This window comes from Vipera berus (assembly GCF_964194415.1).
Source record: "Vipera berus genome assembly, chromosome: 1".
NCBI lineage: Eukaryota > Metazoa > Chordata > Lepidosauria > Squamata > Viperidae > Vipera > Vipera berus.
The window spans coordinates 130,426,848-130,446,643 of NC_138202.1; the positions used below are offsets into that span (position 1 = coordinate 130,426,848).

Consider the following 19,796-nt stretch of genomic DNA (forward strand, 5'->3'; position numbering starts at 1 on the left):
ACTCATACTTTGCATCAGTCTTCACACAAAAAGAAACTATAGCCCAACATACCGAAAAAACCACTGCAAAAGACAAACTAGAAACAAAAATTAAAATAAGAAAATGGTAAGAGAACACCTATCTGACTGACGAATATAAATCACTGGGACCCGACAGATTACATCCCAGAGTTCTGAAGGAGCTGACAGATGTTATCCCAGAACCATTGCACCATATCTTTCAAAAATCCTGGAGCACTGGGGAAATACCTGAGGATTGGAAAAGGGCTAATGTGGTTCCCATCTGCAAGAAAGAAAGAAAAAACAGACCCAGGAAACTACAGACCAGTCAGTCTAACATCAATATCTGGGAAGATCGTAGAAAAGATAATAAAAAAACAGAACTGCGAACAACTAGAAGCAAACAAAGTTATAACTAGTAGCCAGCATGGGTTTGTCAAAAACAGATCATGCCAAGCCAATCTTTATTCTTCGATAAAGTAACTAAACTAATAGATCAGTGAAATAACTGTGGACCGTAGTATACTTAGACTTCAGTAAGGCATTGGATAAGGTAGACCACAACCTACTCCTTGATAAGCTAGAAAAAAAATGGAATAGACAATATCACCACCAGATGGATCTGTAGCTGGCTGACTAACCGTACTCAATAAGTAGTCCTCAAGGCACTACATCCACATGGAGAGAAGTAAGCAGTGGGTTACCACAAGGTTCCGTCTTAGGCCCAGTACTCTTCAATATCTTCATAAATGACTTAGATGAGGGAATTGAAGGGGAACTCATCAAATTTGCAGATGACACCACACTGGCAGGAGAAGCCAACACCCCAGAAGACAAACTCAGGATCCCGAAAGATCTTGACAAACTTGAACAATGGGCCCTGTGCAACAAAATGAGTTTCAGTGCGGAGAAAAGCAGAGTTTTACATTTAGGCAGGAAAAAGACCTGACTCAAAAACAGTAACTGTGAGAGGGACCTTGGAGTCCTAGTGGATGATCACTTGGCTATGAGCCAGCAGTGTGCAGCAACAACCAAAAAAGCTAATACAATCCTGGGATGTGTAAACAGAGGCATAGAATCAAGATCACATGAAGTATTAGTACAACTTTATAAAACCCTAGTAAGACCACACCTGGAATACTGCAATCAATTTTGGTCACCATATCACAAAAAAGATGTTGAGAGTTTGGAAAAAAAATTCAGAGAAGAACAACTAAAATGATCAAAGGCCTGGAGACTAAAACATATGAAGAACGGCTGCAGGACTTGGGTTTGGCTAGTCTAAAGAAAAGAAAAAATAGGGAAGACATGATAGCAGTGGTCCAGTATTTGAGGGGATGCCACAAAGAAGAGGGGGTCACGTTATTCTCCAAAGCTCCAGATGGCAGGACAAGAAACAATGTTTGGAAACTGATCAAAGAGAGAAGCAACCTGGAATTAAGGAGAAACGTCCTAACAATGAGTACAATTAACCAGTGGAACAGCTTGCCTCCAGAAATCGTGAGTGCTCCATCACTGGAGATTTTTAAGAAGAGGCTATAGACAGTCACTTGTCTGAGATGGTATAGGTTCTCCTGCTTAAACGGGGGGCTAGACTAGAAGACCTCCAGGGTCCCTTCCAGATTCTATTCTATTCTATTCCCATCTTGCTGAGATTTAGTCTCCACCTGTTTCAGCCCATCCAAACCTTCCGTACACTGGGACAAGACATTATAGTACATACTGTAACATACTGATAACACTGTGCTCCAAATGGGCATATGCTCTTTCCCACTGATTTCATGTAGATCAGGGGTCCCCAACACCTGGTCTGTGGACCGGCACCGGGCCGTGTTATGCCAGAAACTGGGCCATGAAAGCAAACAAAGCCCCCATCCACGGGATGCGGGCAGCATGCGAAACCATGGTCACTCTGGTCCGCGGAAAAACCTCTCTCCATGGAACTGGCCTCTGGTGGCCAAAAGGTTGGGGTTCGCTGATGTGGAAGTTAAAAAATATGAGAGAGGATTGAAGTCCATAAGAAAATGGTGGTCTGGATAAACTACCGACTCTCACACACCCCACACATACACTGGTTGGAACTACCTATTTAAGAAGAAGCAGAACTTTGTAGAAAGGTATCCTAGATCAGGGCTTTTCAACTTTTTCACCCATTGTACCACTTTTAGGATATGGCAACATCCGAGTACCACCAGTCGCCTAGCAAGGTGTCAAAAACATGATGACCAAAAAAAAAGGAAAAAAGTGATGAAGTACAGGTAGTCCTGAACTTACAACAGTTCAAAGTTACAATGGCACTGAAAAAAGTGCCCCCCAAGCCACAGCCGAACAAGACACCTGCCTTCCCGCCCGGCAGCGCTCTTCCTCCTGTCCGAGGTTTTCATTGTTGTGAGCATTTCTGTTGAGGATTGGCAGCGGGGGTGGGGTGGGGGGTGTTTGGTTTTTATTCCCCCCATCTGCTGGGTAGTTGCAGCAGGTTTGGGTCACTTCACATGACCCTGGGACACTGTGACTGTCATAAATATGAATCAGTTGCCAAGCATCTGAATGTAAATCGCAAGACCCTGGAGATGCTGCAGCATTCCAGCTGATCAGCGCTTCTTCTGGGCTCAGCAGATGCCCTGGGATCAGCACCGAGCTCCAGCTGGAGCCTGGCACTGATCCTGGTGCTTCCGCTGAGCCATGACATCCCTGCAGCTCCAGCCGTCTCTTGCTCAGGCTTGTGCAGTGCTACCACCGGTTCAGCTCATTCTCCTCCCCCGCTACCACTTTTCTAGGATGGTCGTGTGCCACCTGCTAGGTGCCAATGTACCACAGGTGGTACCCGTACGACTGGTTGAAAAGCCCTGTCCTAGATAAATGCAGTCCAGAAGGATACTATGATTATTGTTCCCTTTCAAATAGTCCTCAATTCCCACACAAACTACTTGATGCCAAGAGCTTATTAACACTGCTTCCTCACCAGGTAACCAGGCAGCTCTCTGAATCCTAATTACAGCTACTGAAAGAAGGATTTGCCCTTTTTAATGAGATTGAATTAGATTAGTGTGACTTAATATTGGAGAGGAAGGAATATAAGACAGCAGCTCCAAGCAATAAACAGATCAGTGTTATCTGACCAATTTCCAATTCACTTAAGTCAGAAAAAAATCAGTTAAACTGTTATCGTTTCCATGTGGACATCAATCCTCTATTCTCGTTTATTCTATGCCACGTATTCTTCTTCCCCATGATGCTTGGGGAAATAGCCAGCACTAATATTTGAACAGAATGCAATTGATCTTTCTGTACAAAGTATATCATGGCCAACGTGACTCGGCTTGTGGTACTCAAATATTTTTTTGGATCCTGATGTCCAGAGCTTATGTATACAGTATCTCCAGTTCATTCACCTTTATGAAGATGAGGATTGATTCTCCACTCTAATTTTCACTGATACATGGAATTCCTCTTCATTTGGACAATAACAACTCTACCTATGCATGGTAAAAATGTTAAAAGTTCTATAAATCCAATATATTTGGTGATGATCTATTTACAAATTGCAAGATGTAAACTCACACTTATAGCACTAGATTGCCTAGAACAGACATGTCAAACACAAGGCCCGGGGGCCGGATCCGGCCCGCGAAGTGGTTTCATGTGGCCCGCAAAGCCATCCTGGAAACAGTGAGGGAACGGCCCCCACTGCCTTGGCCCTGGCCCAGAGACCCTCCTTTTGCCAGAGATCCTCAGATCTGTCCCACTCCTGCCCAGGCCTCCATAGGCACCCTTGATGCAAACGATGTACAGCTGGCCATGCCCACCCAGTAGGCCATACCCACCCGGCCCCCTGAGGGCAACCGCAGTGCTGATGCGGCCCTCAATGAAATTGAGTTTGACACCCCTGGCCTAGAATGTAAACAATGGAAGAGTACACCCTAACCAATAAGCAAACTATAAAATATTTAATCCTAGGTGCAGAAAAGAAAGCTTAAGAAAAGCTAATATCCAGCCAGACTGCTTATCCCTTGATAGGAGAGTAGGTTGGAAGATAGTAGAAACCAGATTGCATTGTTGGAGAGCATAGAAAGGAAGTTGAATTCTGATAAGAGGATGAACTGTCATTAGGACTCTGCTTTCTGGCAAGTATATCACAGATCTTTTTATTTTTGTCGAAATCCTTGGAAATGCTTTTGCAAAGATCCCCATTTCCCAAGCGGTGACTGGCTCTTCTTTCACTGTGATCCGAGTTGTATCTTCAATGACTTCTGGCCATCAGAATAGGTTTGAAAAAGGCTTATTTGTTGACAGTGCTGTTTGCCAGAGCAATTGATGCATAATAGTTCATGCCAGTCCTTGGCTTTCAAATTGTGACTTACTCATATTATCTAATCCTCTAGCATTATTTTTTCCCTCCCTTGAACAGCATTTGTCAACATTTGTGGTACAGAGAAAATATGCAGAACATTCTAATTTTCTAGGAGATGTAATGCTTTAACTGTAGCATGACTTTGATGATATAGCATGCAACAACAAGAAAAAGAGGTTTTAGCATTAAAACTGTTAAAGAAGTGAGTGGTTATGTATCTTCAAATCAGACTTAGCTTCTAGTGACACATAGACTAATGTAAGTGTAGATAAACAAATACAGATGTCTGTTGTTCAGTTAAATACTTTAAGGGTCTAAATACAGATATCTTCCCAATAAGTGCATCTGGAACTCAACACAGTTAAAACTTTAAAAGGCTTAGAAAGTGTATTTTATCCCTTTTGAAACTCAGTGTACCTCTATTTAGCTTTCTCAGCCTGAACAAGTGTGAGACAATAGAAAAAAATACTGCTTTTCTGCTCCATTCTTATCCATTCTTATTTTGAGTTGTTGGAAATCTATAAACTCTCTCCCAGGTGGGAAAAGAATGTGTGGGAGAGAGAAATAGGAGGCTGATAATAGTCTTCGTAGATATTTTCTAACATATTTAGCATGTTAAATCAATTTTACATATCATGAACCCAGTTGTTAAATAAAAATGTCTATAGAATTAATTTTTAGTATTCTAGTACATTGCAGTGTGTCCAGGAGATACGACTCATGGTAAAGCTAAAGACACAAAAGCATTGATTTTCCAAGATGGGAGAACACAAGGATAAAGAGCAGATTAAGCCTCTACCTACTTCCATTTTATCCATATCTCTCATAAAAATGTACAGCAAATTTCTGCATTTGAAAGTCTGTAGCAGTAAAAAAAAATCTGTTTTCTTTCCTTTGTAGAAGATAGGATTTTTGTAATGATGCTGGAAGCATAGTTGATGCTACTTGAAGTAATACTATTAGGTTAAACATGCATGCAAATAGAAAACTCCTTCAGAGTCCTGCACAGGAACAATTTGACTGCAAAAGTGGAAAGTCTAGTGAATCGAACTCAAGGTATTAACTCAGCAGGGATTAGTATTGAAAGGAAAACCACCAAGTTTATATTGTACAGTAATACATTTATATAAATCTATAGAATACCAGCATTTAGAATACTGATTACTGAATTTGAAAAATGATACATCTGGAAAACCACAGAAGAATGCAGATAAAATTATCAAAGCATAAAAATTTCCTGATGACTTTCTTCTTTGGTAAGTAGAGAAAAGCAAAAAAGAATGAGCAGTCCTTGATACTAACCAATAAGAAAGACTTAATTGAGGAAATCAAAGTAACCAGAACTGAATATAAGAGATAAATTCAAAGCAGTGATAAATAGGATTCCATAGCAGAAGAAGCTATTGAAAAAGGAGCTCAAAGTGGATGGGAATTCCAAAATATGAAATTCTTAAAGTGCAAATGCAAACAATTACAGTAAGTTTAAAAATAGAGGATAGTAGAGAAAGCCAAACGTCTCACAGAAGGTCATTGAGTACTACTGGAGATAGAGTTGGTACTACTAGAATGAATACTGTTAGGTTTATCATACCTGAAAATTATCTGCAGGTCTAGCTCAGCCAAATCTGATTACAAAAACAGAAATTCCTGAAAAACGAGGGAGTTAATAAAAAAGACTGAAAGGAAAACCAACTAACAAAGTGAATGCTATGAGATAACAAAAGAATAAAAATATTAAATCAAGAAAAATACTGAAATTGCAGGGAAATTGAATGATTAATTTTTTGTATCTTTTCATTACTATAGAAGACATGGGAAGCCCAAGTTGGGTTTGACTTTCAAGGGTGGGGATCAGGGGGAAAAATAAAGCAGCTAAAGCAAATTGGGTTAACAATGCAGGATATTCTAGGAAATAGCGACATATCATCAGATCCTGATGCCAGCCACTCTAAAATTCTTACATGTCAAATGGGCATTTAAGGCAAAAGAAAATAATGACCTTCAAATCAAAATCAGCGCCAGAGGACTAGAAATATGATGCTAATATGATACTAATTTTAGAAAGAGAATGTCATGCTTCCAACAGATGAGACCAACTGAAACAGAACTCTGTGGCTTGAGGTTTCTTTTAAGAAGATGTTTATTGGCTACAAAGTATCGGGACTGTCAAAAGTGAAATCGAGACCAAAGTTCTCCAAAAAGTTACAGTATACAAAGTTAAACTTCTCACCCTGTTACTGTACAATCAACTACGTTTTCCAATAGAACAGTTTGGCGGGCTTTCTAACAGAAAACCCAGCCTCTCAGTCTAATAAACAGAAATGACCTTGGTTCCCACGGGTCAGAGAATTGTTTAAGCTAGCAGAAAAATTCCACCACCACCTCCCAAACTGCCGACCTTCTGATCGACAAGCTCAGTGTCCTAACCCACTGAGCCACTGCGTCCCTTCTAGAGGTGACTTAGTTATCACTATATATTGGGATTTTCTAAAAGCCTTTGACATAGTTCCTCATCAAAATCTCTTTAGTGGTTGTGTGATAAGATTTTTTTATGGAGTATTTTTAAAAAATAAAGTAGAAATAAACAGGAATTTTCTTGAATGGAGGAAAGTAAGAAATATAGTCCTTCAAGGATTTTAGTTGGGACCAGTACTTTTCAATTTTTATATAAGATTTTGACCTACTGAGGAGTAAGCAAGGCCAGGTTTGCACATGCTACCAATTTATTCTAGACGGTAAGCTATAAATGATTACGAAGAGCTCTTTAAAGTTGATGAATAAAACTGATCAGGTAAATAATGATGATGATGATAACTTTATTGTCACTTTGAATGTACACCAATCGGCAAACATCAAAATGAAATTTCGTTACATACAGCTCTCAAAGGGTCACCACCTCCGATATATATTCCTTGTTCGTGGCCCACTCAAATTTCACATTGTCCATTTTAGTCTCTAGGGCAGACATGTCAAACACAAGGCCCGGGGGCCAGATCCAGCCCACGAAGTGGTTTCATGCGGCCCGCGAAGCCATCCTGGAAACAGTGAGGGAACGGCCCCCACTGCCTTGGCCCTGGCCCAGAGACTCTCCTTCTGCCAGAGACCCTCAGATCTGTCCCACTCCTGCCCAGGCCCCCATAGGTGCCCTTGATGCGAACGATGTAGAGCTGGCCACGCCCACCCAGTAGGCCATATGCACTCTAGCCACGCCCACCCAGTAGGCCACGCCCACCCTGGCCATACCCACCCGGCCCCCTGAGGGCAACCGCAATGCTGATGCGGCCCTCAATGAAATTGAGTTTGACACCCCTGCTCTAGGGAGTGAACAATGGCAAACAGGACAGAATGAATGTGGTTAGCTGAACTAAGTGTAAACAGATGCACATTAAGTCAACATCTGCCTCTACCCTACAAGTTCACATGCATACTTGTTGGCATTTGAATCAAGAAATTAGTGAGAAAAATATCTTGGTTAGTTCAGTGATGATATGGGCTCAGTACGCAGGATTTGGGAAAACACAAGTTCCGCACTGGAGATTATTAAAGCAAAGATGGAAAATAAACATAATCAGATTCTCCAAATTTAAGATATGTCCACATCTGTAATTCTGGTTGCCAACTGTAGAAAGGTAGCTGGAGCTGGGAAAAATGCAGATGAGGACAAGGAAAATTATTTGAACACCTTCCCTGTGAGAAAATGATAGAACTTTGAGGACCATTTAGCATTGAAAAAAGTTGGAAAAGACATAATTAAATATAAAATCATAGTTTGGAAAAAATAGAAACAAATTTTTTTCAGAACATAAGGACTAGGGATCATCCAGTAAAACTAACTGGGAGGAAAGATAGAACAGATAAAAGCAATATGTCTTCATAAGCACATAATTAACTAGTAAAATTCATTACTACAGCATGCAATGATGATTATAGTATTGATTTGAATGCATTTCAAAGAGCATTTATCTAATCCACAAGAATATAGAAAAAGGGTTGTTATTGGGCTTGATACCACAAAATAGGTGGCAGAATTCCTTCAACTACCAATATCAAGAGAAGAATGGCTGGTGGTCAAAGAGGAGTATGCCTTCATGTTCAGCTTGTATGCTTTCCAAAGGCATCTGACTGACCCATTATGGGAAACATCGTGCTGGTTTAAAATGGATGATGACCTGATTCAACAGGGCTATCCTTACTTTCTTTCTTAAGGAATGCAATGTGGGTTTACACTCCAGTAGTTCCTCTGTATCTTCTCTAGAGCAGGGCTTTTCAACCTTTTCACCCATTGTACCACTTTTAGGGTATGGCAACATCCGAGTACCACCAGTCACCTAGCAAGGTGTCAAAAACTGGATGACCAAAAAAAAAAGGAAAAAAGTGATGAAGTACAGGTAGTCCTCGACTTACAACAGTTCGCTTAGTGACTGTTCGAAGTTACAGTGGCACTGAAAAAAGTGCCCCCTAAGCCACAGCTGAGCAAGACACCTGCCTTCCCGCCTGGCGGCGCTCTTCCTCTTGTCCAAGGTTTTCATTGTTGTGAGCATTTCTGTTGAGGATTGGCAGCGGGGGTAGGGTGGGGGGTGTTTGGTTTTTATTCCCCCCCATCTGCTGGGTGGTTGCAGCAGGTTTTGGTCACTTCACATGACCCTGGGACACTGTGACCATCCTAAATATGAATCAGTTGCCAAGCATCTGAATGTAAATCACAAGGCCCTGGAGATGCTGCAACATTCCAGCTGATCGGCGCTTCTTCTGGGCTCAGCAGAAGTGCCAGGATCAGCGCCAAGCTCCAGCTGGAGACTGGTGCTGATCCTGGCGCTTGCCCTGACAGCCCTGCAGCTCCAGCCATCTCTCGCTCAGGTTTGTGCGATGCTGCCATCGGCTCAGCTCATTCTCCTCCCCCGCTACCACTTTTCTAGGATGGTGGCGTACCACCTGCCAGGTGCCAATGTACCACAGGTGGTACCTGTACCACTGGTTGAAAAGCCCTGCTCTAGAGTTCCAGCTGCATGCATATCTTCCCAACATTATTTGTGCAGAATGTAATTCTGCTGTAGAATTCAGCAATATAAACTTGTGTCATGATCAGTAGTCTTCACTGCTTTAAAAGGAAAGTAGACAAAATATATAGCAGATGGAAGCTCAATATGGCTAATAAACATGTTGATAATACTTTCGGAACTGGAAACAATAAGTCTCTAACCACCAGTTGCTGGAGATAACAAAAGTATGAAACTATTTCCCTCATGCCTTCTTGCTTGGCAACAGTGAAAGAAGGGTCCAGCAATATTTTGGCCTTAATTATGATGAAACACTCTGTTTTTATTATCTTAAATCTTTGGGATTTTATTAACAGCATTGTCTTTGATTAATTTGAACTTTCCAGTTCCTGAATTGATATTTGCCAAGATTGCCATGTTTTACTAAAGCACTGCCTATTTTTTTCCCCTGCAGGCCTTAGGGAAACTGTGTTGCTAACATCCTTCCTCATGGTGGTAGGGGCTGGCCTAAGATGCATACCTGTATCCAACCAAGAAACAAGGAAATGGTAAGAAAACTAATGATTTATCTTATCACTAGGAAACTACAATAAAGAATACATGATAAAGATCCCAAATTATTATTATTAAGTGGCAGAATGATAGTTTTAAAAGTGGCCAGCTACTGTCTCATGAAAGGCCAGGCCTGCACACCTAGTCACTTGAGGGAGGAAAAAGAGGATGAAGATCCGTTGGGGTTAGCAGCGCTGGCAGAGCACAGTGCCCGCAGAGACAGTGGAGTGTAGGGTAACCAAAAGGGCAAACAATGCAGGAAATAGACAGGTTGAAAAGGAAGCATTTACCTTAGTGAGGGTCAGGGCTGGGAGGGAGCAATACGGGAATGGTCTGGATTGGGTTGGGCCCTTGCCTAATGACCAGTGGGATTCATTTATCAGCAATGGGGACTGCTAGGATTGCCATTGGAAAGCATAGAGGTCACATGATGTCACATTTTATGACCACATTGCTTGGAAATTCTGGTCCCAATTGCTGTCATAACTTCAGGACTACCTGTGTACGTTACATTGTTGCATTGTGAAAATTATGATCCCTGTGTACTTAAGTCTAATGAAGATTTCTCATTTAACCAAGGGTATACCCATACTGTCAAGTGAATAGTGAAACAGTAAAAATACCACTCTTGTTCCTGTGTTAAAAGCAAGGTATTTGGGAATTGTTTTTCTTCCTGTTACATTATGTAAAATAAGTAACAGATACATACTGTATATACAAAATAAAATGAATTTGAAATGAATTACAAGCAGTTGCAAATGATAGATGATGCAGACAGTGATTGAGCTGCATATTACTACAATGCAGATTATGTTTTCTAGCAATTATAGCTTGATAGCTAACCTTGCACATATAGCCTCGATAGTTTGGAATTTCAATATAAGTTAAGTCTACCTTGAATATTGTGAATCAGTTGAAAAGAAATCATGGAATAGATTTAAAGAGTTCTGAGTTTATTTAGAATAGAAAACAAAGGAAATAAATCCTTTTGTTTTCACTTATTAGCTGTCTCCCCAGTTTAGTGCCTAAAATTGTGGAATGGCGGTCCAACATATGTGGAAAGCACAAGGTTGAGGAAGTGAGTACAAAATGTAATTTAGTAGTTACTTTTGCTGTATTTTTTGTAAAATGAAATCTTTAAGATAATTCATTTTACAGGTTAAATTAAGCATGCCTTCCCTTGGCTTGTTTTATCTATTTTCATAAAATCTAGTTCTGTGAAATCATAAATTGAGTTTACCAATAAATTTTCAGAATGAATTTGATGTTAAGTGGTTAAAAACACATTGATTAATAGAAGAGATTTGCAGTATGGATGTACAGGTAGTCCTCAGGTCATGACCATAATTGAGCCCAATATTTATGCTGTTAAGTGAGAAATTTTATAAGTGCGTTTTGCCCCATTTTACAACTTTTCTTGTCACATTTGTTAAGTAAATCACTGCAGTTGTTAAATTATTAACACAGTTGTTAAGTGAATCTGGTTTCCCCATTGATTTTGCTTGTCAGAATGTTGCAAAAGGGGATCACATGACTCTGGGACACTGCCACCGTCATAAATGTGAGCCACTTGTCAAGCATCTGAATGTAAATCACATGACCATGGGGATGCTGCAATAGTCATAAGTGTGAAAAATGGTCATGTCACTTTTTTCAGTGCTGTTGTAACTTTGAAAGGTCACTAAGGGAACTATTGTAAGTCAAAGACTACCTGTATTTTATGTTTTTCGGTTACTTTGCTTTTGGAAATCCACTTAATTTTAAAACTTAATATTTTGGAGTGAGATTTGTGATCTTAATAAGGTCTTTTAAAGAATAGTGCACAAGAGGCTTCTGGTTTGCATTGCAATGAGATGGGATGCAGGAAGGCAGGGCTCTGCCTTCCACACCCGATTTTGCACTGCTGTGGGCCCTGAAAAGGGCCTAAAATCGCCCCAAAGAGGTGATGAAGAGGAGGGGTGCCTTGTTGATCATGAATTGATGGCAGTCTTTCCGTTCGATCCAAGGAAAGACCTCCAAACTGCCAGGGGAAGGTCCAGCTACATTCCTGTGGCTGGTCATTAGCTGCTGACAGCCAAAGGAGAAAAAAGCACTACTTAATACATCATAAACAGCATGTTTGGTAAAGAATATTGATCCTTTCTTTACTATTTTACAACTAAATTTCCTGGGAAAGGCTCCCAAAAAGAAATCAATCCTTTGTTTTAAGAGTGGAAAATGGACTTTGAATGACATTTAGTGGTGGATTTGTGTATAGCGTTATAATTTGCTTCCTGGCTGCCTGATGATTCCTAGCTTGGGAGAACAGCTGGCAATAAAGGAGAATATTTTGGCATACTTATCACCCTGACCTTCTTGGATTATAAATACCTACTGAGCTTGTCTACTACAAGCATTAAACTTTAGGAACATTTGTTAGCTTCAAAAAGTTTTGCCATTAGCATACTGGGAGCATTGATTTTAAAATGTATGTTTTTATCTTAACAAGAAGGAAAACTTCTTAATTAGGCTTCTGAAAATCTATAAATGTATGTGGCATGGAGTACAGATGATGAAAAATAGATTATAGCATTGGTTAGCACATTGAACTAGCTGAGAGAGAAATGCCCCTTTAAAGATTTAATAATCATTTTAAGCATTTTGCTGTCAATTGTAGCTGTAGCAGCCAAATTAGAAGAGTCCTACCATAACCTTTTAAGTGATCTTCGTGGGAGTGATGTAAAAGAAAATAAAAAGTAAAAGAAAAGTATCTATTAGTGGACTAGTTAAAAAAAAGTACTGTTTCACTAATCTAGCAGCCCAGGATAAAATGGAGGGAAGCAATCAGTGACTGGAGGGAAGAGCTAGCAGAGCACCTACTAGCCAGTTGGAGTGGAGGCATTGACTGGAAGAAATGAAGTCCAGCAGCCAGATGGCCCAGTGCCATTTGTTCCCAGAGAGATTAGAAAACACTCATTTTGATTATGCAACAACAACAAAAAGATCATCAGAGGTTGCCTTCACAGTAGGCAAGAGGCAGGCTGAGAACTACAGTATGCATTCCCTTATTCAGGAATTGACAAGTTCACATACTGAGATGAGCAGGTTATGCAGATGAGTCCTAGGACTTATGTGATGCATTTAGATTGCATTCCAAAAAGTTCTTTGGTGCACATAGGACCTAAATGTAGCATCTGTCTTTAAAATAGAAATACCTTCTCCCAGGATCCTTACTACAAAGAGGCAGTCATGTAATCTGTAGTAAAATTTTCCTTTTGGGGAATACGTGTTTGGCAGATACATATGTTAGTTTATTTGCACACAAGGGCGCACAAATATCCCATGCATACATTTATTGCATAGGAAAAGAGAATTTCCAAGGTTGTTATTTTGCTAGAGTTGGCAAGGTGAGGAAATGGCTTTACAGAGTATTTTTGTCAGGATTATCTTGCCACTCTTCCTTTTGGGAAATCCTCTTAAATTCAGGATTGTTTTTCTTTCAGGTAAATGCAGTCAATATTAGTCATTTAAAAAAGAGCTCCTTGTGTTTCAACATTTAGTAGCTTCTTGCTTAATTGTCTGGTGACGAGTCAAGTGGCTGTTTACCAAACACTTCTTGATATTTATATGTATTGTTGGTTCATATTAAAGAAAAGCTAAGTAAGTCATTTAAAAGCTCCTTTGTGTATCTTTAAAATAATTATTTCATATTTACTTGTTTTATTTTGAGAAATGTTTGGATGACCTTTACCACCACCACCCTTATCTCAATGCTGCTTGCTAGCTCTGATTCCCTATGCCAATGTCTTTTGAACTTAGATGCAATTTTGACCAAGAAACATTTTCAAGAGGTTGACAGCTACGGTAGCTCTGCAATGACACAGTATTATGATGTGAAAGTCTGAGAAAGTTTGTCATTGTGTTGCCAGAGGTCTTGCTGTATCATTATGTTGTTGCCTTTTCACTGTCAGAATGTTGACCGAGATGCCATGGAATTGGCCTGTTATGGCAGAATTTGCTTTATTGCAAATCTTTAGTTCTTGCTTGACAAGTTGTCAGTCAAATAGTTTCTAAATAACAAGATTTTCAGAATTGAAAGCCTTCTGCATTTTGGACTCCTTAAAGTTTAAAGTTTTAAAATAACAACATTCAGGATGGCCAAATGCATTTGAGTCAAGTTATTCATGCTCATCAAAACCATTCTGAATTGAAATAGTTTCTGTCTCTCTCCCTCCAGTTTAAGAGCAGTTCCTCATTCAAGTCACAGTGCCTCTGCGTAAAAATCTTTTCACTTTGCAAAAAAGAGTAAATATTCTTGTTTAATTCATGTAGTCCTGTATTAATAAGCAAAATTGTTTGTGAACCACCCATGATATATTGTGATCTAGTTATGTTGAAAATGAATCCCAAAACACTATATATGTGTTCATAAATATTTAGTATTTTTTAATAAATATAACATCCCCCAAAACTATTTATATGGAAATTCACATTCATTCTAAATCTATATTGGAAGGGGAAGATGTTCCATTTGCAAAAAATAACCCACCTTATTCTTTTAAGGAGAATGAAGATTGATCTTCTTTGTCTATAAATAAAACATGATTGCTATCTGTAGTAAATTAACACCATACTGTATACAAGCTTCTATACCTATAATGTTCATTAGAATAAAGTAAAAGATTTAGTAAAGAACACATATTTCTTTCCTAAGGATATAATGGCAGGATTGTCTCATCTTTTAGAAAAATGTAAAACTAAACCATGTAATGCAGTTTTGTTTTAAGAATTTTCTTTCAAATTTAGCTCTAGTTTTTCTACTTCCTTGGATTGTAATCCAGTCTAGTTGGAGCTGGATTGACAATGAAGACAGCCAGGATCAAGTCCACCCTGAGTCATAGAAACACACTGAGCGACATTGGACCAGTTAATCCAGTTGTTTCTGCGGGGAGAAATGGGAGGAGGATTGTTTTGAATTCACCTTGAGACAGAAAATAAAACTAATAGCAAAATAAAACACTAAGTTCACAAAATTGAAAAAAGGATTTTTGAGTGGCATAGTATATCCTGTTCCTGGAGTCTTCTTTGTTTATGCAGAATTGAAAAGTAGCTAAATGTACTCTCACTTCAGGTCCTTCCAATTAAACAGTGTCCTCTTTTGGGACTCAGAAAGCCAACCTTCTGAGATGCAGGGAGATTCCCACCCAGATAGCATGCCAGAGGCCATTGAAGATCTGGACTTCTCCCCAGTTAGGGTGGTTAGAGCCCCTTTCTGGCTGTGTGATATATTTTGGTATGGTTGACTTGGATATGCCATCTTGTTTAATATTTCCTATATGATTGTATATTCATTTTCCCTTTATATATTATATCCTGAGCTGCCCAGAGTCAAACTGGAGACAGGCAGTACCTAAATCAAATAAACAAAAACATCAGCTGAATTTAATGTAGTGCAAAGCCAGCATTTTAAACCATAGTTTGTTCATTGTGCAATGGAAAACATTTTCACCGTGAATCCTCTGCAGGGCAAATTTGGGAATTTTGTCCCCAACTAGTGAACTACAGTGAAAGAGAAACTGGCAAGGATTTAACTCTAGCTAGGGTTTATCATTCTCTGGGTGGGTGGGGGGGGAATGCAATGGAGGCTGATATTAGTTTCATTTATTCAGCTCAAAGACCTCTCTATATTCCTTCATTTCTGAAAAACATAAAGGTCTTGCAATAATTAATATATAAAAAGGTAAAGGTTCCCCCGCACATGCGTGCTAGTCGTTTCCAACTCTAGGGGCCAGTGCTCATCTCCGTTCCAAAGCCGAAGAGCCAGCGTTTGTCCGAGGACATCTCCGTGGTCATGTGGCCGGCATGACTAGACGCCAAAGGTGCACAGAACGCTGTTTCCTTCCCACCGTAGTGGTCCCTATTTTTCTACTTGCATTTTTACGTGCTTTAGAACTGCTAGGTTGGCAGAAGCTGGGACGAGTAACAGGCGCTCACTCTGTTACGCGGCACTCGGGATTTGACCTGCCAAACTGCCGACCTTCTGATCGGCAAGCTCAGCGTCCTAACCCACTGAGCCACCGCGTCCCTAATTAATATATATTGATTATTAATAAATAATCAAATAATCTGGAATTACCACATGGCTACTATGAACGAGCAAGCTGTGCGTGCGTATGTTTGTTTGTGCTTGTGCATGTGTTAACAGTTTTTAAAAAAACAATGATTTTTCAACTCATATATACATCATATATATTAGAAAGCAAATATAATCCTAATTTCCTCATCCCGGCCAACCAGGTATACTATTTTTATTAGATTTTTAAATAAAAATTGTGCTGATTCAGCCGTTTTTCTTCCCTCTCTGTCCCAAAGACAAGTAGGTCTTTCATCTTGCCTTTAAGATGTCAGCACATAAAAACTCTGCATTCCTAACAGGTAAATATTAGCATAAAACAGTGTATAATTACTACCTAGCCTCCACCCCCATGCCTCTTGACAAATTGACTTTGGACTTGATGAAATACAAAGATGATTTATGTTGCTCAAAGGATGTGAAGTATTCATAAATAATTCACTTCAACTCTTTGAAGCTAACGTTGCTTTCCCAGTTTAACAGGTAAAAGTAAAGTTAATGCAAAGTGGGTGCTAAATAAAGCCCTTTGGTATGAATGCCAAACTTACTAAAATAAAATAAGATTCTCTATCTCAACAGAAAGGTTAAATAATTGATTATTTCATAACTCTGTTGGGACAACCTCATATTTTCTTCCATGATTTTGCCCTCAAACATATTGTAAACTCTTGTCTTGAACTCTCACTACTCCTCACATTGTTTGAGATCTAAAAATAATTAAATGAAAATTGGAAAAATCACATACAAACCTAAGAGCAGAGAGCAGGGTACAGGATTTGTTCAAAATGCTAGTTTGACCATATTTTAAGAAGCTTTTTTTCCCCTTTTAGGCCAGATATAGAACAAAATTGTCTTTCAATCTTCATCTTCCATATAAAAAGCATTTACGTAACATTATCGACTCAAACTGAAATTGCCGTGTGAGATGTGAAGAAAAATGCAGTCGCTTTTTGCTCCTTTTGGACAACATAAACAAGGGGAGGAGGAATAACAGTAACAAGTATTTCTAATCATAAAGCAGTTTTTGGAGTGGGTGATGCTCTATATGAAAAACTTAACTTTTCAGGTTGAAATCAGCTGCAGTGAACCTCAGGCGCAGATGGCAAAATGTGTATAGGTCCTGTTGGATTCATATTTCTATCAGCTATATTAGCCACGGCAAATTTGGCTCTCCCATTAGTAATAGATTGCTATGTGTGGAAAACTATATTTTGAATATCTTCTTTCATTTTGTCTCTAAGAAGATAAGGTAAGTGATCTTACCCCCAAGTGGAAAGCAGTTTAATTCAGAGTTCACAAATCAGTGAAATTGATTCAAATGCATGGTAGAGAGATTTTATCTAGACAGTATTTCACAGTGTCTACCCCACAAATATGAAACACTTGGAATGCATAAAAAGCAGCAAAAAATAGAAAATGGAGAGGTCTAATAGTAGGTATGATCCAAAATTCTCTGTTTATGAAAAGAACCTGGAAAAGAAATATCTGTAAATTGAATCGCTTTTACTCTATGCTAAGCTTATCTAGTCCCCAACATTATTTCTTCCTTGCTTGAAGCCACTGGTATAAATGGACTCCCATCTTCAATTGATAAATGAATAAAAGGCTATAACAGATAAAGAGTTCCATGAGATATTGCAGACTGAAGTACCAAGAATACCTAATTCTGTAAACGTTACTCAGAAAAGGAACATCAGGAAACCAAGGTTTAAAGCGCCAAAGAATATATAATTGTAAAATTCAGTAACATGCCAGATAATAAACTCTAAATTTTTTGCAACAGGATTGTCAAGAACTGGCACTAAAAACTAACACTGGCATGCAGTGACAGTAAGAACCTATTAATACTATATCCCAGTGTTTTTCAACCTTTTTTGGGCAAAGGCACACTTGTTTCATGAAAAAAATCACGAGGCACTCCACCATTAGAAAATGTTAAAAAATTTAACTCTGTGCCTATATTGACTATATATAAAGTAATTCTCTTGAATAGGAATCAAATAAACACAAAGAAAGTATTTTATAATTACTTTTCAATTTTTCCCACGGCACACCAGGCAACATCTCGCGGCACACTAGTGTGCCGCGGAACAGTGGTTGAAAAACACTGCTATATCCTGTCACTCTCAAGGAAAACTGCAAATCAGACATTCAGTTCCCATGTAAAAAAACACATGTGCTGCCATCCTGCATATATCACCACATGCAGCAATAATTTATGTATTTATTATTTCCTTTTAATGCCACCTGGCCTGGGGTCTCTTACGATGCAACTTCTAAGTATGAACTGAAAAGCCAAAGTCGTGTTCAGCAATCCCGGAACAAGTCCGAGATTTTACTAGAGAGTAACTGACCATCACATTATTCAAAACCCATAGCCAGTTATTTGAACAGTTTGATTGGAAGTCACGTTTCTATGTCCTTGGTCTGATGTTGCAGCCAGAGTTGCTTAGTTTTCCCACATGACAGAATGGGCAGCTGACGTAAGCCTACTTGCATTGAACTCCTATTTTTTAGAACCAACTCCTATTAAAACTACTTTGGAGTCTCATCACATAAAGTTCTTTAAAAAAATTGTTCAGGACCTTTATGAAATTGGAAGAGCCAGTGTTTACAGTATTGCTGTATGCAATACAGGTAGTCCTCAACTTACAACCATCCAATTACTGACTGTTTGAAGTTACAATGGCACTGAAAAACTGACTTATGACCGTTGCAGCATCCCTGTGGTCACGTGATCAAAATTTGGGTGCTTGGCAATTACTTCATATCTCTCATTGTTGCAGTGACCCGGGGTCATGTGATCGATCACCTTTTGTGACCACCTGACAAGCAGAAGCCAGATTCACTTAACAACCATGTTGCTAACTTAACAAAAACAGGGAAAAACTCACTTGACTATCTCACTTAATAACATAACTCTTGGGCTTAACTGTGGTCATAAATCAAGGACCATCTGTACTGGTTTAAATTATCATAGTGCTGGGATTGTTTGTATGTCTGTGTGCATGCAGACAGCAAGAATACCTGGAGATATGAAGAGAGCTGCATGTCAGAAGCAACAGGACCTCCACTTTAGATGCTGCATTGTTGTTTTTCCTGTCCCCTTAGGGTTCTGCTTTGGGCTATCTTCAAGGAGAGAGAGACAGAAACAGGGAGACAGGGACAGGGAGAGAGGGACAGAGACAGAGAGAAAGAGAGAGCATATTACAGCATTCAGGCCCCAACATGATGATTATGAGACTAAGTAGTTACATAGGTAAAGGCAGGGCTTTTTTTCTCATAGAACGCTCAGAACGGAGTTCCGGCACCTTTTTTGGATGGAACCTTGTAGAGTAGGCAAGGCAGGTTGTATGACATGTGTGAGTTCCAGCACCTTTTTCTTTTACAAAAAAAGCACTGGGTAAAGGTAAAGGTTCCCCCGCACATGCGTGCTAGTCATTTCCGACTCTAGTAGTTACATAGCATAGTTCATTTCATTGGTTTGAGGTTTCTTGGTATGGAAGGTTTGCAAATTTCTTAAATTCTTTTTTTTTTTTGCAGTCCCCTTTCATTTTTATTTCTTTTCTTCTTCTTTTTTGAAAATTTTTTTATTGGTTTTATAGGGTTAACAAGGGACGCGGTGGCTCAGTGGGTTAGGACGCTGAGCTTGTCGATCAGAAGGTCGGCAGTTTGGCGGGTCGAATCCCGAGTGCCGCGTAACAGAGTGAGCGCCTGTTACTCGTCCCAGCTTCTGCCAACCTAGCAGTTCGAAAGCACGTAAAAAGGCAAGTAGAAAAATAGG

At 39.4% G+C, this 19,796-nt stretch overlaps 1 protein-coding gene across 1 annotated transcript in view; it reads left to right on the forward strand.

Moving 5' to 3' along the window:
- The window catches only part of SLC49A4 (solute carrier family 49 member 4), a 103,458-nt gene that overhangs the window by 13,021 nt on the left and 70,641 nt on the right, over positions 1-19,796 (forward strand). The window contains exon 2 of the mRNA XM_081314767.1: positions 9,803-9,896. Coding sequence (XP_081170893.1) covers positions 9,803-9,896 — 94 coding nt within the window. The remainder of the gene's footprint in view (positions 1-9,802; positions 9,897-19,796) is intronic.